Below are 14,801 nucleotides of genomic sequence, written 5' to 3'. Positions count from 1 at the left end.
AAAAAATTAAAAACAAAAGACTCAACTAAACTCAATCATGTAACTGGTCCTCTCTTGGAAAAGAAATTGACATAGTTCCTGTGCAATGGATTCATAATTTATTATTAGCAGCAAAGAATCAGTCAGAATAATTTTACAAGTCACAATTTTACAAGATATTGGGTTAGAAGCCATGATGAAAAGGGGCAGGAAAAAGAAATAAACAACAGTGTTTCCTGCAAAGAACTGATTAGTTTATCCAGTAGAAGACTGAGCCAGGTCACCTTAATCTGAAAAATCAAAGCAGACAGTAGAGCAAGACAAGCAGCAGAAATATAGGGAAGGTGAACAGCAGGTGCCCTTTGTCCTCTCCAACACTACAGCAGAAGGCAGGACCTACAGGTAGCAATCTGCCTGTCCAAAGATGAAAAGAAACACCTGAGCCCTCAGTAATTCAGGCTCTGAGTAGGAGCCCATCGGCATGGCTCTCACCAGGAGGGAAGCCAAAAGGAGGCCCTTAGTTATAGGCCCGGCCAAATGCTACCAAACTACAGGGTTGTCAGGCCCTCAGAATTGTAACAGACAGGGAGATTCTAATTAAGAGTGATGGCCATCCTGCTATGACCTTTTGGGGTGCACTGTATGCTGTGATGTGCAAGTTTTAGGGGGGTCTACAAAAGAAAAGAAAGCAGCTGCTATCTAATCCACCCTCAAGTTGTTCTGAATTTTCCCATATAGATATGCCCTGAAAGAAGTTAAATGAAAGACTCAATTGACCATATTAATAACAAAATTAACAGAAATCATATGATTATCCTAATAGATGCTGAAAAAGTCTTTGTTAAGATGCAGCACTCAAGGGACAGCTAGGTGGTACAGTGGAGAGAGCACCTGCCCTGGAGTCAAGAGGACCTGAGTTCAAATCCTGCCTCAGATAGTTGATACTTACTTAGCTGTGTGACCCTGGGCAAGTCACTTAACCCCATTGCCTTACAAAAAACAAAAAAACAATTTAAAAATACAGCAGCTATTCCTATTAAAAACACTAGAGAATAAATGGAATTTTCCTTAAAATGATAAGTGGTCATTATCTAAAACCATCATCAAGCAAAATATGTAGTAGGAATAAACTAGAGGTATTCCCAATAAGATCAGGAGTGAAACAAAGATGCCCATTATCACCACAAGTATTCAATATTATATTAGAAATGTTAGCTTTAGTAATAAGACAAGAAAAAAATGAAAGGAATTAGAATAGGCAATGAAGAAACAAAACTCTCACTCTTCACAGATGATAAAGATAATACTTTTAAAGATCTCTTGATAATCGATCAAAAACTATTTTAAATAATTAGCAACTTTAATAAAGTTGCAGGACATAAAATAAACTGATATGATCAGCATTTCTTTATGTTACCAACAAGCCCAACAGAAAGAGATGAAAAGAATAATTCCACTTAAAATAACTGTAGACAGCAATAAATACTTGGGACTCTACCTCCCAAGCCTAACCCAGAAACTATATGAACACAATTTCAAAACACTTTTCACACAAAGTCAGACCTAAACAATTAGAAAAATGTCAATGACTCTTGTCAGACAGAACTATTATAATAAAAAAGATAATTCTATTTAAATTAAATTACTTATTCAGTGCCATACCAAATCAAACTTCCAAAGAATGATTTTACCGAGCTAGAAAAAAGAGCCACAAAATTCATCTGGAGGAACAAAAGGTCAAGAATATCAAGGAAATTAATTGGAAAAAATGCCAAAGAAGCTGTACCAGATTTAAAACTATATTATAAAGTGGCAGTTATCAAAACTGCTTGGTATTGGTCAGGAAACAGAAAAGTGAATCAGTGAACTAGATTAAGTACAAAAGGTAGAGTTTTGAACCAATCCAACCATTCTGGAGAACAATTTGAAACTATGCCCTAAGGGCAATAAAATTATGCATAACCTTTGATCCTACCACCACTACTTCTGTATTCCAAAGAGATCACAAAAAAGGGGGGAAAAGACCTACAGGGAAAAGGAAGGGATGGTGGTAGGAAAATGTGAAACTCAAGAACATGTAAAAGGATGAATGTTTGAGTAGAATTGGAAAACAAATAAATAACATTTTAAAAGACTCAGGTAAGTATCAGTCCCCCTGCCACTTCCCTCACTTTCTGCTTACCTGTGTTGGCATCATGTTTCTTCACAATCCACAAGTTATTATAGTCCTTGTGTTGATAAGCAGTTACCTAGGAGGGAAAAAAAAACCCACACCACAATTGTTGAATTATCTCATCTAGTCACAGACCAGCACATTAAGAGTTTCTAAAATCATATCACAACCTCAGCCTCCAAACCTGAAACTGTTACATCTCAAGAAGAGAAGCTGTAATATGATGCCCTTTCACTTCCTCTGGGTTTGTAAGTCTTTTCTCTTGGATTTGTTTTGATTTATCTACTTATATTCCTATGCTTGTCTTATTTGGATTTTAAGTTTCTTGGGGGGAAAAGTCATGATAATTTATAAGTAATACAGTTCCCAACATACTTGTCAAACCTCATATCTAATCTGATGATTCACCTGGCTCAAATGATATCACCAAAGAGAATCTAAAAGCTTCTATGGGGATAATGAAGTCTTGGAAAACAAATTGAATTCCTTATAAATTATATATATATATATTTATGTATATATATATATATATATATATATGGTTTCTTCATCACTGTTACCAACTGAAAAAGTTTCAGAAGAGAAAAATAGGTATAAATGATAGTTGGTTAAAATGATAGTATTAAAGAATGGGATTTGGACTTCTGAAAGAAGACTTGATATATATGAATGATGGTTTTTGGCCAGGGATGTCACAAATACAATAAGAACTATTGAAATATATTTGCCTAACTTATATTGGTTCAGAGGACGGATAACAGCACTCATTTTCCTCCTTTTAGCAGAAAGGTAGCTGACTATGGTTAGGGAAGCCTCAATAATCTTAACTTGGCTACTGCTTTTCCTGGCTTTGCTGCCATGCTTTTCTGATATAATGGAGAGTTCTATGTTGGGTGGAGCAAAAGTGACTAGTGTAAAATCAATAAAACATTGAGGATGTGTATATGTCTATGTGAAACTATAAAAAGAACTTTACAAAGCACTCAAATCAGAACCAAAGCAATGAGTACTACTATGTATTTTTCTTTAAATAGTGGAACTTGTAACAAAAAGAAATTTTTATCTTCATAAAAGATTGTGAAGATTCAGAGAAGAATCATTTTGTTTGTTGTATTTTAATTTTTTTAGTTTCATTTTGGTTAATGTTAAATACATATGCAACATATTATTCCTTATTTTATATAATTATTTGATTGTTGAGGACTTGTGTAAAACAGCTTTAAACTGAAAATGGAATGTGGAAGAGAAGACAGGAAAAATGTAGCCACAGATCTCTATTAACACTACAAAGAAGAGTAGAAATAAAATCATTGGACATAACGAATAATTCACAAGATATAGGATTAAAAAAGAGAAGCAATAATAATACTCATAGTCTATGATGTCTATATTCAAGAGCCTAGAATATGAGCAAATATCCTTAATGCAAAGAAGTAAATGTGATCTATATGATTCAAAAATAGGAAAGAATTCAAAAGGGGACAGATAAAAAGGGAAGTGAATGAATAGCTATAAGAGTAATACTACTACTAAGTCTGTATCCCAAAGAGATCATAAGAAAGGGGGAAAAACCCACATGTACAAAAATATTTATAGAAGCTCTTTTTGTAGTAGCAAAAAACTGGTTATTGAAGAGATGTCCATCAATTAGGGAATGGCTGAACAAATTGTGGCATATAAATGTAAAGGAATATTATTTTTCTGTATGAAATCATGAGGGCTGATCATCAGAAAGACTTGCATGAACTGATGCCAAGTTAAATGAGCAGAACCAGAAGAACACCGTACACATTAACAACAACAATGTATAATGCTTAACAAGATTGGATTTGTTCTTCTCGGCAGTACAATGATCAAAGACAATTCTAAAGGACTAGTGATGGAGGGTGCCAACCACATCCAGAGAAGAAACTATGGAGTTTGAATGCAGACCAAAGCATACTATTTTCAATTTTTAAAATTTCTTTTATTTTTATGGGGTTCCCCCCCTTTTTTCTCAGATTCTTCTTTTATAACATGATTAATATGGAAATAGGAGCAGTTAGATGATGCAGTGGATAGAGCACTGGTCTTGGAGTCAGGAGGATGGGAGATCAAATCCAGTTTCAGACACTAGACACTTACTAGAAGTGTGACCTTGAGCAAGTCACTTAACTCTGATTACCTCACATCCAGGGCCATCTCCAGTTGTCCTGATTCATATCTGGCCACTGGATCCAGATGGCTCTGGAGGAGAAATGTGCTTGTAATGGCATCACCTTCCTGATGTCATGATTCTCTTTGAAAACAAAGGACAAACATCGTCATCATCAATATGGAAATATGTTTAACATAGTTATAAATTTTTAATCTATATTAGATTACTCACTGTCAAGGGGAAAAGGAAGGGAAGGGAAGGAGGAAAAAAATGTGGAACTCAAAATCTTACCAAAGATAATAAATGTTGAGAGTTATCTGCATGTGGCTGGAAAAATAAATAGATAAATTTATTATTTAAAAAAAATACTCCTATAGAAAATCAAAGAACCCTAATTGGAAAGCATGGTAAAGATCATAGAACAACAAAAGTAAAATAGAAGTAATATTGTGGCAGAAGCATACCACAGAACTATCCAGCCAGGTTAGTGAAGGAAATGGATGATGAGTTCCAGAAACAGATTACAAACCCAGCAAAGAGGCATGACATAGTAGAAATGAGAAACTTTTAACCAAACAGTTATCTACTGAGGGAAAAGGAGGAGGAGTTTTTAATCTACTAAATTTAGAGAAGTTAATAATCCCTGACATGTTTTAACAAAGATTTAGTTTTGGGGGGTTTTTTTTCAACAACTGGGGCTAAGTGTCTTGCCCAGGGTGACAAAACTAGTAAGTGTCTGAGACTGATTTTGAACTTAGATCCACCTGGCTCTATGGTCAATGCTCTATCTATTATATCACCTAGCTGCTCCAAGAATATATAATTCTTTAAATCAGATGAAGTAGGGGCAGCTAGGTGGCGCAGTGGATAGAGCACTGGCCCTGAGTTCAAATCTGACCTCAGACACTTAATAATTATCTAGCTGTGTGGTCTCGGGCAAGTCACTTAACCCCATTGCCTTGCAAAAACTAAAAATAATATTATTAATAACAACAATAATAATAATAATGTAGATGAAATAATCTTTAAAAAGTGCCTATTCAAGACCTGATTCAAGCCATTAAAGAAGAAATGATAGTCAAAGAGGACTTTCCCAAAACTTTGAGATGCAATGACCATACCATCTTAGTGTTTGTGAGCAACAAGGAGGGGACCATCAGGCATAGATGGACAAAATAAGCTACATTTTGGAAGAATGAATTTCAGGGAAAGGATAGGTAGAATCTAATTGCAAAAAATTCTACAGGGAAAGTTGTCTTGAAAGGAATTAAATTGCAGGGTAGAACCAAGATGGTCAAGTAGACCCAGTTGAACTCTCCTAGTTTTCCCCTCCAAACAACTTAAAAATAATGTATCAAATGGAATTCTAGAGCCATAAAGTGAATAAAAAGGTCAGGGTAGAATATTTCTCCAGCCAAAGACAACTTGAGGTCCACAGGAGAGGTCTGTGACACTGGGGTAGTGACTGGCTTGGAGCAAAGGTGGCTATGGTAGCAGCAGCAGCAGTAGCAAGTTCAGGAGCTCTCATCCCAGAGATGGTAAGGGGATTGGACAACTGGTCAGAAAGAGATTATATGCCCTAAACTGACATTGGGCATAGGATCAGGCACTGTTTGACAACTCCATTGCCCATTCACAACTCTTGGTCACAGTTGCAAGGAGAAGAACACTAATGGTCAGTCAAGGAAACAGAAACACAAGTGGGTGGTCACCAGGAAACAAGGTTACAAGTTAAGGACTGAAGGGAGCATTAATGTTTGTGGCTATGGAAGAACAAGTACCCTTTCTGGATAAAGATTACTGAGCAGACTAGGAGAGCAATGACCACGGTCTCCTAGGAAAACCATCTACGAAACACCAAAAACTTGGAGACCCCCCTGAGCTAGGTCTGAAAATAGTAATGAGAAAAAGCCTAAAGTTTGGAACTGTGTTTCCTTACCCCTAGGTGAGCAGAGCCCAACTTTAACATAAAGTTCAGTCAAGAAATGGGCTAAAAAAATGAGCAAACAATGTAAAAAGGAACCTGACCATAAAAAGCTACTATGATGGCAGGGAAGATCAAGACACAAATCCAGAAGACAACAATGTGGCGGGGCGGGGGGAATAGAAGCAAAGCCTCAAAGAAAAAGTCAAACTGAACACCTGCCCAACAAGAATTCCTGGAAGAGTTAAAGAAAGAAATAAGAATGGTAGAAAAAAATGATAAAAGAAATAAGAATGATGCAAGAAAATTATGAAATTATGAAAATCATGAAAAGAATTAACAGCTTGGAAAAAGAAGCACAAAAATTACTGAAGAAAAATAGCACCCTAAAACAGAACTGACCAAATGGTAAAAGAGGTACAAAAAAGAATTTTTGTACCTGAAGAAAAGAATGCCTTAAAAAAGGAGAATTGGTCAAATGGAAAAAGATACAAAAGTCCACTGAAGAAAACAATTCCTTAAAATTTGAATTGGTCAAGTAGAAGCTGATGACTCTATGAGACATCAAGAAACAATAAAACACAGTCAAAAGAATGAATATGGAAGAAAAGATGAAATATCTTATCTGAAAAACCAACCTGGAAAATAGATCAAGAAGATATAATTTAAGAATTATTTAGGGGCAGCTAGGTGGTGCAGTGGATAGAGCACCAGCCCTGGAGTCAGGAGTACCTGAGTTCAAAACCGGCCTCAGACACTTAATAATTATCTAGCTGTGTGGCCTTGGGTAAGCCACTTAACCCCATTGCCTTGCAAAAACCTAAAAAAAAAAAAAAAAAAAAAAAAGAATTGACTACCTGAAAGCTACAGCCAATAAAAAAAAAGCCTAGACATCATATTTAGATGAGATAATTATCAAATTTGTGAATGACAAAACTGGAAAGGATAGCATATATGTTGGTGTACAGAAAAATCTCTACATACTTTAATAATAGACTGGGTCTAATGAGCTGAAATTTAATATTAGTAAACATTAAGTCATAAACTTGAGGGTTCTTTCCAAGTCTAAGATCTGAGAGACATGACTGAATGGTATTTCATGTGAAAAAACATCTAGGGTCTCAGGGAACCACATACTCCATAGGACACAATAGTATCACAGCTGAAAATCTCAAACTAGATTAAAAATCTATCTAGTGTCCAGATTAAAAGACTTGATAATCACACTAACCCAGTCAGAGCATATATAGAATAATATGTTCAGTTCTAGGCAGCACATTTTAAAAAGAACATTTACAACTGGAATATATGCAGAGAAGTATGATTTGGATGGTATAGAGATTCATATACATATCATATCAAGGTCATTTAGAATACTTAGCTTGAGACAAGATTTAAAGTGGACATAACTGTTTTCAAGTGTTCAAAATATTATTATATGGAAATTTTTTTTGTTTTTGCAAGGGAATGGGGTTAAGTGACTTGTCCAAGGTCACACTGTTATTTATTAAGTGTCTGAGGCCAGTTTTGAACCCTGGGCCTCCTGACTCCAAGGCTACTAAGTTCTTTTTTTTTTTTTAAGGTTTTTGCAAGGCAAATGGGGTTAAGTGGCTTGCCCAAGGCCACACAGCTAGGTAATGATTAAGTGTCTGAGACAGGATTTGAACCCAGGTACTCCTGCTTCCAGGGCTGGTGCTTTATCCACTGCACCACCTAGCCTATTGCGCCACCTAGCCACCCCTGGCTAGTAAGTTCTAATACCTGAATAGATGGAGTTTATGTCTTACTGATTTGAGAACACTTATATGTATCTTTATTGCAAAAGACAGATACAGAGTCAAGACAGTACCATGGAACTGGAATGGCCGTTGACATCATCTAATCCAATCCTCATCACCCAGATGAAGAAACAAGACCAGAAACATGTGTGACTGTCCTTTCACACTGTGGAGTGAAAGTATAGTTTCAGCTCCCAGGCTAGGACCTAAATAAAACAGGATACCTTCTTATATCCCTAAAACAATTCTATAAGTATACATCATAGAAAATTAACCTTATGATTTCTAATGGTTCCTTTTATGGTACAATTAGAGAGGGTGGCCATTTCCTTCTCTAGCTCATTTGACAGATGAGGAAACTGAGGCAAACAAAGTTAAGAGACTTGACCGAGGACACACAATTAGTAAATGTCTGAGACCAGATTACAACTCACAAAGACGTCTTTCTGACTCCAAATTGATAACTTTATCTGTTTTATTTCCTGTTTTGATTTGATTCTTCTTTCACAGAATGATTAATATGGATCTGTGTTTAACATGGTTATATATGTATAGCCTATATTAGATTTCCTTCTGTCTGGAAGGGAGGGAGAAAAATGTGAAACTCAAAACCCTGCAAAAAATGATTGTTGAAAACTACTATGGGATGTAGTTGGAAAAATAAATAAAATATATTAAAAGGTCATTTTGCAGATATTGAAATTGTGACAGGAGATTATGAAATCAGATTGTATTTACCCTGGGACAATAGAATCAAACTGCTGTTAAATATAAAGACAGCATCTCAATGTTAATGAAAGGAAAAATCACAAAACAAAGAAGGAATTCTCACCAACTGAGTCATGAATCCTGGGACATGCCAGTGGGAGATGATCTAATAGGGGATATGGTGAAGATGAAAGCATTAAGAGTTATAGCATCAGAGAATTTACAGTCGGCAGGGAGCAAGAGATCATCTAGTACAGTCATTTTATAATACAGATGAAGACAGGAAAGTCTATAGAGACAAAGTGTCTTTTCCAAGGTCATAGAGGTAGGAAATAGCCCAGGAAGAACTCAAAACTCACATTCTCTGATCCTATATTCTTTGCAATACTCTCTCTTTCCCTCTTCACCCCCCCTACCCCAGCCCTGTCCCTCTCTCTCTGTTACATATATACATATAAGCATACACATACTCACACACTTTTTTAGAAAAAAAGGCAAGACAGACTTCAACATCATTTTCATAGTTTAAAATTGGAACTAAAGGGTCATTCTTATTCCCACCATACCATTTTGAGTAAATGGATTTTATGGTGAGTCCCTAACTGGATCTTGTACTGACCAGGAAAGGAATTAGTTGAAAGGGGAGGATTATTCCTGAAATGTAGGAATAAGAACCATGGATTTGAAGGTCACAGATCTGCTTGCTTTTCATATGATCTTGAACAAGTCCCTCAACCTCTGAGGGCCTCAGTTTCCTTATCTATAAAATGAAGGAGTTAAGTCAAAAAAAAATCTCATATTTCTTCTAGTTCTAAATTCTATACTCCTTTGACAGAGACAGCCAAAGACACAATGTCTATAACTAGTAATTAATATCTGTACCCTAATTTCTGAACCCTAGGATATAAAACAGCTTCTAATAATTTTCATTCCTTTCATTCCTGGGGCATGTCTGAACCTTAAAAGTCCCTCAAAAATAAGGAAAAAGGACCAGCAACAATACTAACAAAGGAACCCATACTCAAGTGTTTACTCACCTGCTGCTGGCGTGCACCAACCCCTTCCGGATAAAGGTGCCAATGTGAATGGAGGTACCCACTGGCCATTCGGAGATTCTTCACTGTAATCACAGATCCATATGCCAGGTCTGAAAAAGTAGAGGGAATGGATATATGAGATATATATTGTGTGAGAAATGTAGGGTGTTGGTCTTCACAGGGTGTGCAGGGGAGCCCTTAGGGAATCCATTCATTAAAGGGGGAATGGCCCAACCAATCACAAGACTGGAAGAGTTTTCCTAATCCCATTCCAGGGATACCAAACACCAAACCAGTTCTCAACCAGTGAAGAGTGACCTAGAGATCTTGACCTAATGCTACTGAGTTTGAGCAATTAGGTAATTGAATATTAACCCACAGACCCCCATGACAATTGGGGTTCTTTAGCATATCATGCATTGTATGATGTGGGGGGGGGATCACATTAGGGGCATGTCATGGCATGGATGGACCTCTTAGATTGTAACTCAAACTCTGAGAGCCTATGAACATCCAAGAGGGAGGGGAAAGAGTTTCTGAAGACCATAAATTACCTGACTTTGAAGACTAATTCGTGCTTCATGCCCAGGTGAAGTACCTGTACCTTGTAAGGTGTAGCTTGCAAGGCTTGTGAATAAAATGTACAATTTTCTCTCACTCTAGCAGGTTTTTCTTTTCATTCATTTATAACATATTGTTTCTAAATTAATTCAATTAATACTTAGTATTTCTTCCAAACAACCAAAAAAATGTTAACTTTGCCTAGCAGGAAGCTTGTTTTTATTCTTATGATAGAGTTCCCAGTGCCATAACCCAGTGGAAAACAAGTTAGTTACATATATATACAGGCCTCACTGACAACAGAAAGATCACTGTTATTATCACTTAATCCTTTATCTATGATGACAGGATGTGATTGATCGGTTTAAGATCATCTTCAATATTCCTCTAAATCTATGGTTCTAATCCTTAAGGAATTCATTCTGTAAAGAAAGGAAGTTTACTCAAACGGTAATTTTGAAATTGGTTTTGGTTTAGGTCATTATGAACCCTATTATGGTATAAGGTCATGTTGTAGAACCAATATGGAGAGGGCCTCAGATGAAGAGGAAAAAAAAAAGTCAAGACAAAAGCAGGGAAACTAGATGAATCTGATACAACATGATCTTTTCTGCCTTAAAATTTATCTCATAGGATAAAAGACCAAACCTTATTTCTGAATCTTTGAGTTTATCCCTTTCTACTTCCCCTACACCCTAACTTCTCCATTTTTCTCCTTTTTGACATCATCATTATTCTCTATTGACTCTCTCTTCTGTTTAAAGACATATATGTTTGTATTTACCTAAAGGTAAAACATCCTTCATGTGCCCCCTATTCTCCCTTCTATCGCTCCTTCTTTATTTTCACAGCAAGCTTCTAAAAAAAACATTCTATACCAGCTGATTCCATGTTCTCACCACTTACCTATGCCTTAAGTCTCTGCAGCTTTAGTGGAAGTGGTAATTTAAATTAAAGCTCACCAAGGACTTATTTGCCTAGTCTCAGTTCTCCTATAGCCTAACTACAGTATACTAGCTTTTGACTCAACTAATCAACCCCTCCACCAACCGTCCATGGTATTGATTTAAAACTTACATTAATGATATGAGGGGCAATGTGGGGAGAGAAAAATCCAATTTCTTCTATAAGAATTGAATAAGTCTTCTGAGTTTCCTCTGCCTGGGGTAATCTTTTTAAGTAATCCTTCCAGATCTCTCAGAGCCTCCCTCCCCACCCACCCCACCAAAAAATCTAAAATCTTTGATAAATCAATCTGACATAATACCAGTTTTTCCAGTTCAATTCCTAGGAATTCTCATCATTGACCCACCCTAGGCAGTGGACAGTTTTGAGAGATGCCCTTTGTAAGGACTAAAATATGCTCACGTTCTGGAATGGAAGCATTGTGAAGATTGTTCCCCAAAAGCCGAGATTGGAAGGCAGAACTGAAAAAGCCATCACCAGGGCCACTGAAATGAAAGGCAGAATTAGAATAGGCATAAGACACAAGAGGAAAAATCAGGTGGTGCTAGAGACTGCGATTTGTCAAGAGCATCACAAACCATCTCACTTAGTAGTTTTTAAAGAAATAGATACAGAGACTTCCCCTGAAGACATCTGATTCAGGTGAAAGACCAAATTGGTTTGTTTGAATAAAAAGAGATCATCCTGGCACAAGGGATAGAGTACCCTTGGAATCAGGAGGACTAGAATTCAAAATTGACCACAGACACTTTTTACTACTTAGTTATGTGACCTAGGGCAAGTACTTAACCCTACTGTCTTGCAAATCCCTCCTCCCCCCCTCCAAAAAAAGAGATCATCCTTTTCCTTCTGGCCATATTACTAACATTTCTTGATCCCAAGGATTGCAGATGGAATAGAATAGAAAAAAACAAAGTAAGACTACTCTGCTTCACACCCCTCTTTCCATTCACACCAAGATAACTATTATGCTGTTTTCTGATCAAGAGATCATCTATCTCAAATAACAACAAAACCATGAGTGTGGGGCAAAAAGAAGATGGGGAATTCAAGTCTTACCTTTTATTCAATGTGATGAAGTGAATTGCAAAAAGGCTAGTATAGAGAATAAGAGGAAATAAAATGAGGCACAAGATCCGGGCTGCTAAATGTTTTCCCAGTGTTACCTGTAAAGCAAAGGTCAATTTTTTGATGAAATCCCCACCAAGTAAGGAAGAACTCACCAAGAAAAAATACATAGGTCAACCTAAGGCTCTCATCAATATATAAGCATCCAAAAATTGCAAGGGGTTAAACAGAGTGTGATTCCAGAGGGGACTTGAAGTTTTTTGTTTGTTCGTTTGGTCTTATGAATTTAACAAATACTTGACAAAAGTTTTACAGAAACATTCTTTGCTCACCATTGTAAGATTTAGATCTCCCAGAAGCTGCCAAAGATCTGAAACTGTATTCAGTCCTACATGAAGGACAATAAAGAGGCCAACAAACTTGACCCCTAATGCACCAGCAAGATTAACTCCTGTCAGACTGAGCCAGAACCACCAATAGGCAGAGAAGGGCCTGCAAAACCAACACAAAAGGATATTCCTTTGTAGTAAAGAATAGCGAGGGAAAAGATAAAAGTTTCTTCCTCTGTAATATAAGGGGTTGGACTTGTTCAGTCATAGTGTTGTGCCCAACACTATATGACCCCATTCTATGTGACCCATAGGGGTCACATTTCTTAGTGAAGATACTGGAGTGGTTTGCCATTTCCTTCTCCAGTACATTTTATAGATGAAGAAAACTTTGGTAAACAAGGGTTAAGTGACTTGCCCAGGGTCCCATGGCTGGTAAGTGTCAGAGGTCAGAGTTGTACTCAGGAAGATGAGTATTCCTAACTCATCCAACAGTCTATTCACTGTGCCATCTAAATGGTCCATGGGCTAAACTTAGATTCCTCTAAGGTTCCTCCCAGCTCTAAAAATCCTTCAATTCTATAAAAATTCAATATTTTTTGGTAGCACAGAAAAGCTATATTATGTTTTATGAATTCAATTATAACCTACTTTTCATCAATGACTACTCAGAATCAAAAAGAGAATTCAAGAAAGCCCTCTGAATACAGAACATCTGAAAAATTTAAAGAGGCCAGAACTGGTTGGTACAAATTTATTCAGACTTGATTCACTTTATCAGTTTGTAAGTGATTGGCATAAAAATTACTTCTCAAAAATGAACTGAAAAAAGTCTAGGTTATTAGCCTTTTTTTTTGCCTTGAATAAGATGGATGATTAGGTTCCTTCTGCTACATAAGGACCAAAAGGGAAGCCCTTAAAGACTTCTGAAAATAACATTAGAATTTCTAGATGAGTTCTAGAATTGTCCAACCCTCTCAAGAACTTTTGCAAGACTGTGAACTTCTTAAGTACAAACTACATTTATTGTATTGTATTAAAATTTTTTCAAATATTTATTATGTGGCTCCTATGTAGGATGGAAAGGTCCAGTCACTAAGGTCAGAGATGAAAGGTGGAAAGCAAACTGGCTTTCACCCACATTTTTCTTGATGATGGAAACCTTAAAGAACAAAATGGCCAAGCTTTCATCCCTTCAAAGATAATTGCACTTACCTATCTGCACAGGAATTATACTTGACCATGCTCAGCATTGCAGCCATGATGAAGAACATGAGGATGGGATCCAGAAGTATATACTGTGACAAAGTAAGGCAGCCAGTGTCTGAAAAACAGTTCAACACCTTCAGAAAAAGTAGATCAGATTCAGACATTTAATAATTATCTAGCTGTGTGGCCTTGGGCAAGCCACTTAACCCCATTGCCTTGCAAAAAAAAAAAAAAAGAGAGGCAGTAGTGGATGGTGAATTGACCTCCTAATCAAGAAGACCTGAATTCAAGTCTTACCTTTGATATACACTAGTTGTATGATATTGGACAAATCTCTAGGATTCTACAGAATAGAACAGTTGTTTGATATGCACTGATAGAGGTTTTCTTCACTGAAAGTTCCTATGCCAATGAAATCATAAATCCAGGCACTCACTCAAAAAAAATTAAAATCATCTGCTATAGGATTAAAAAATACATAAACATAAAGCACTAGACTAGATTAGATAAGATTTAGCAATATTTATATCAGTCTAGCAATCAATAAACCCAAAAATTACTGGAGAAGGGATTTTTTATAAAGTAAGAACTTCTGGGGGAAAATGGCAAAATATCTGGCAGACAAGATATTTAGAGCAACATCTTTATAGTCTATACCAAAATAAATTGTAAAGTTTCATAAAATTATCTAACCATAAAAAGACACATCACAAAAGAATTAGGAAAAAGGAAATCTATATTTTTCCATAATCAAGGATTGGGAAAGAATCCGTAACTAAACATGAGAAGAATATTATAAAAGATAAAATGAACAACTTATGCTACATGAAATATAAAAGATTTTGCACAAATAAAGGAAGCTAAAGTCAGGAGATCATGAACAGAGAAAGAACATTATATTAAATATCTATGATAAAAGTCTACCGTGCAAA

General features: G+C 36.3%; 1 protein-coding gene across 2 annotated transcripts in view; it reads right to left on the bottom strand.

Moving 5' to 3' along the window:
- POMT2 (protein O-mannosyltransferase 2) overlaps window positions 1-14,801 on the bottom strand; it is a 39,535-nt gene that overhangs the window by 15,450 nt on the left and 9,284 nt on the right. For both annotated transcript variants that reach the window (XM_074235632.1, XM_074235633.1), the window contains 6 exons: window positions 13,876-13,984; window positions 12,664-12,823; window positions 12,323-12,429; window positions 11,666-11,748; window positions 9,737-9,846; window positions 2,162-2,228 (listed from right to left, as the gene is read on the bottom strand). In XM_074235632.1, coding sequence (XP_074091733.1) covers window positions 2,162-2,228; window positions 9,737-9,846; window positions 11,666-11,748; window positions 12,323-12,429; window positions 12,664-12,823; window positions 13,876-13,984 — 636 coding nt within the window. The remainder of the gene's footprint in view (window positions 1-2,161; window positions 2,229-9,736; window positions 9,847-11,665; window positions 11,749-12,322; window positions 12,430-12,663; window positions 12,824-13,875; window positions 13,985-14,801) is intronic.

The sequence above is a fragment of the Macrotis lagotis genome, chromosome 4, assembly GCF_037893015.1.
Source record: "Macrotis lagotis isolate mMagLag1 chromosome 4, bilby.v1.9.chrom.fasta, whole genome shotgun sequence".
In the NCBI taxonomy this organism is placed as follows: domain Eukaryota; kingdom Metazoa; phylum Chordata; class Mammalia; order Peramelemorphia; family Peramelidae; genus Macrotis; species Macrotis lagotis.
Note: the sequence above shows the minus strand (reverse complement) of the source record. Positions and strands in the feature narration are given on the sequence as shown.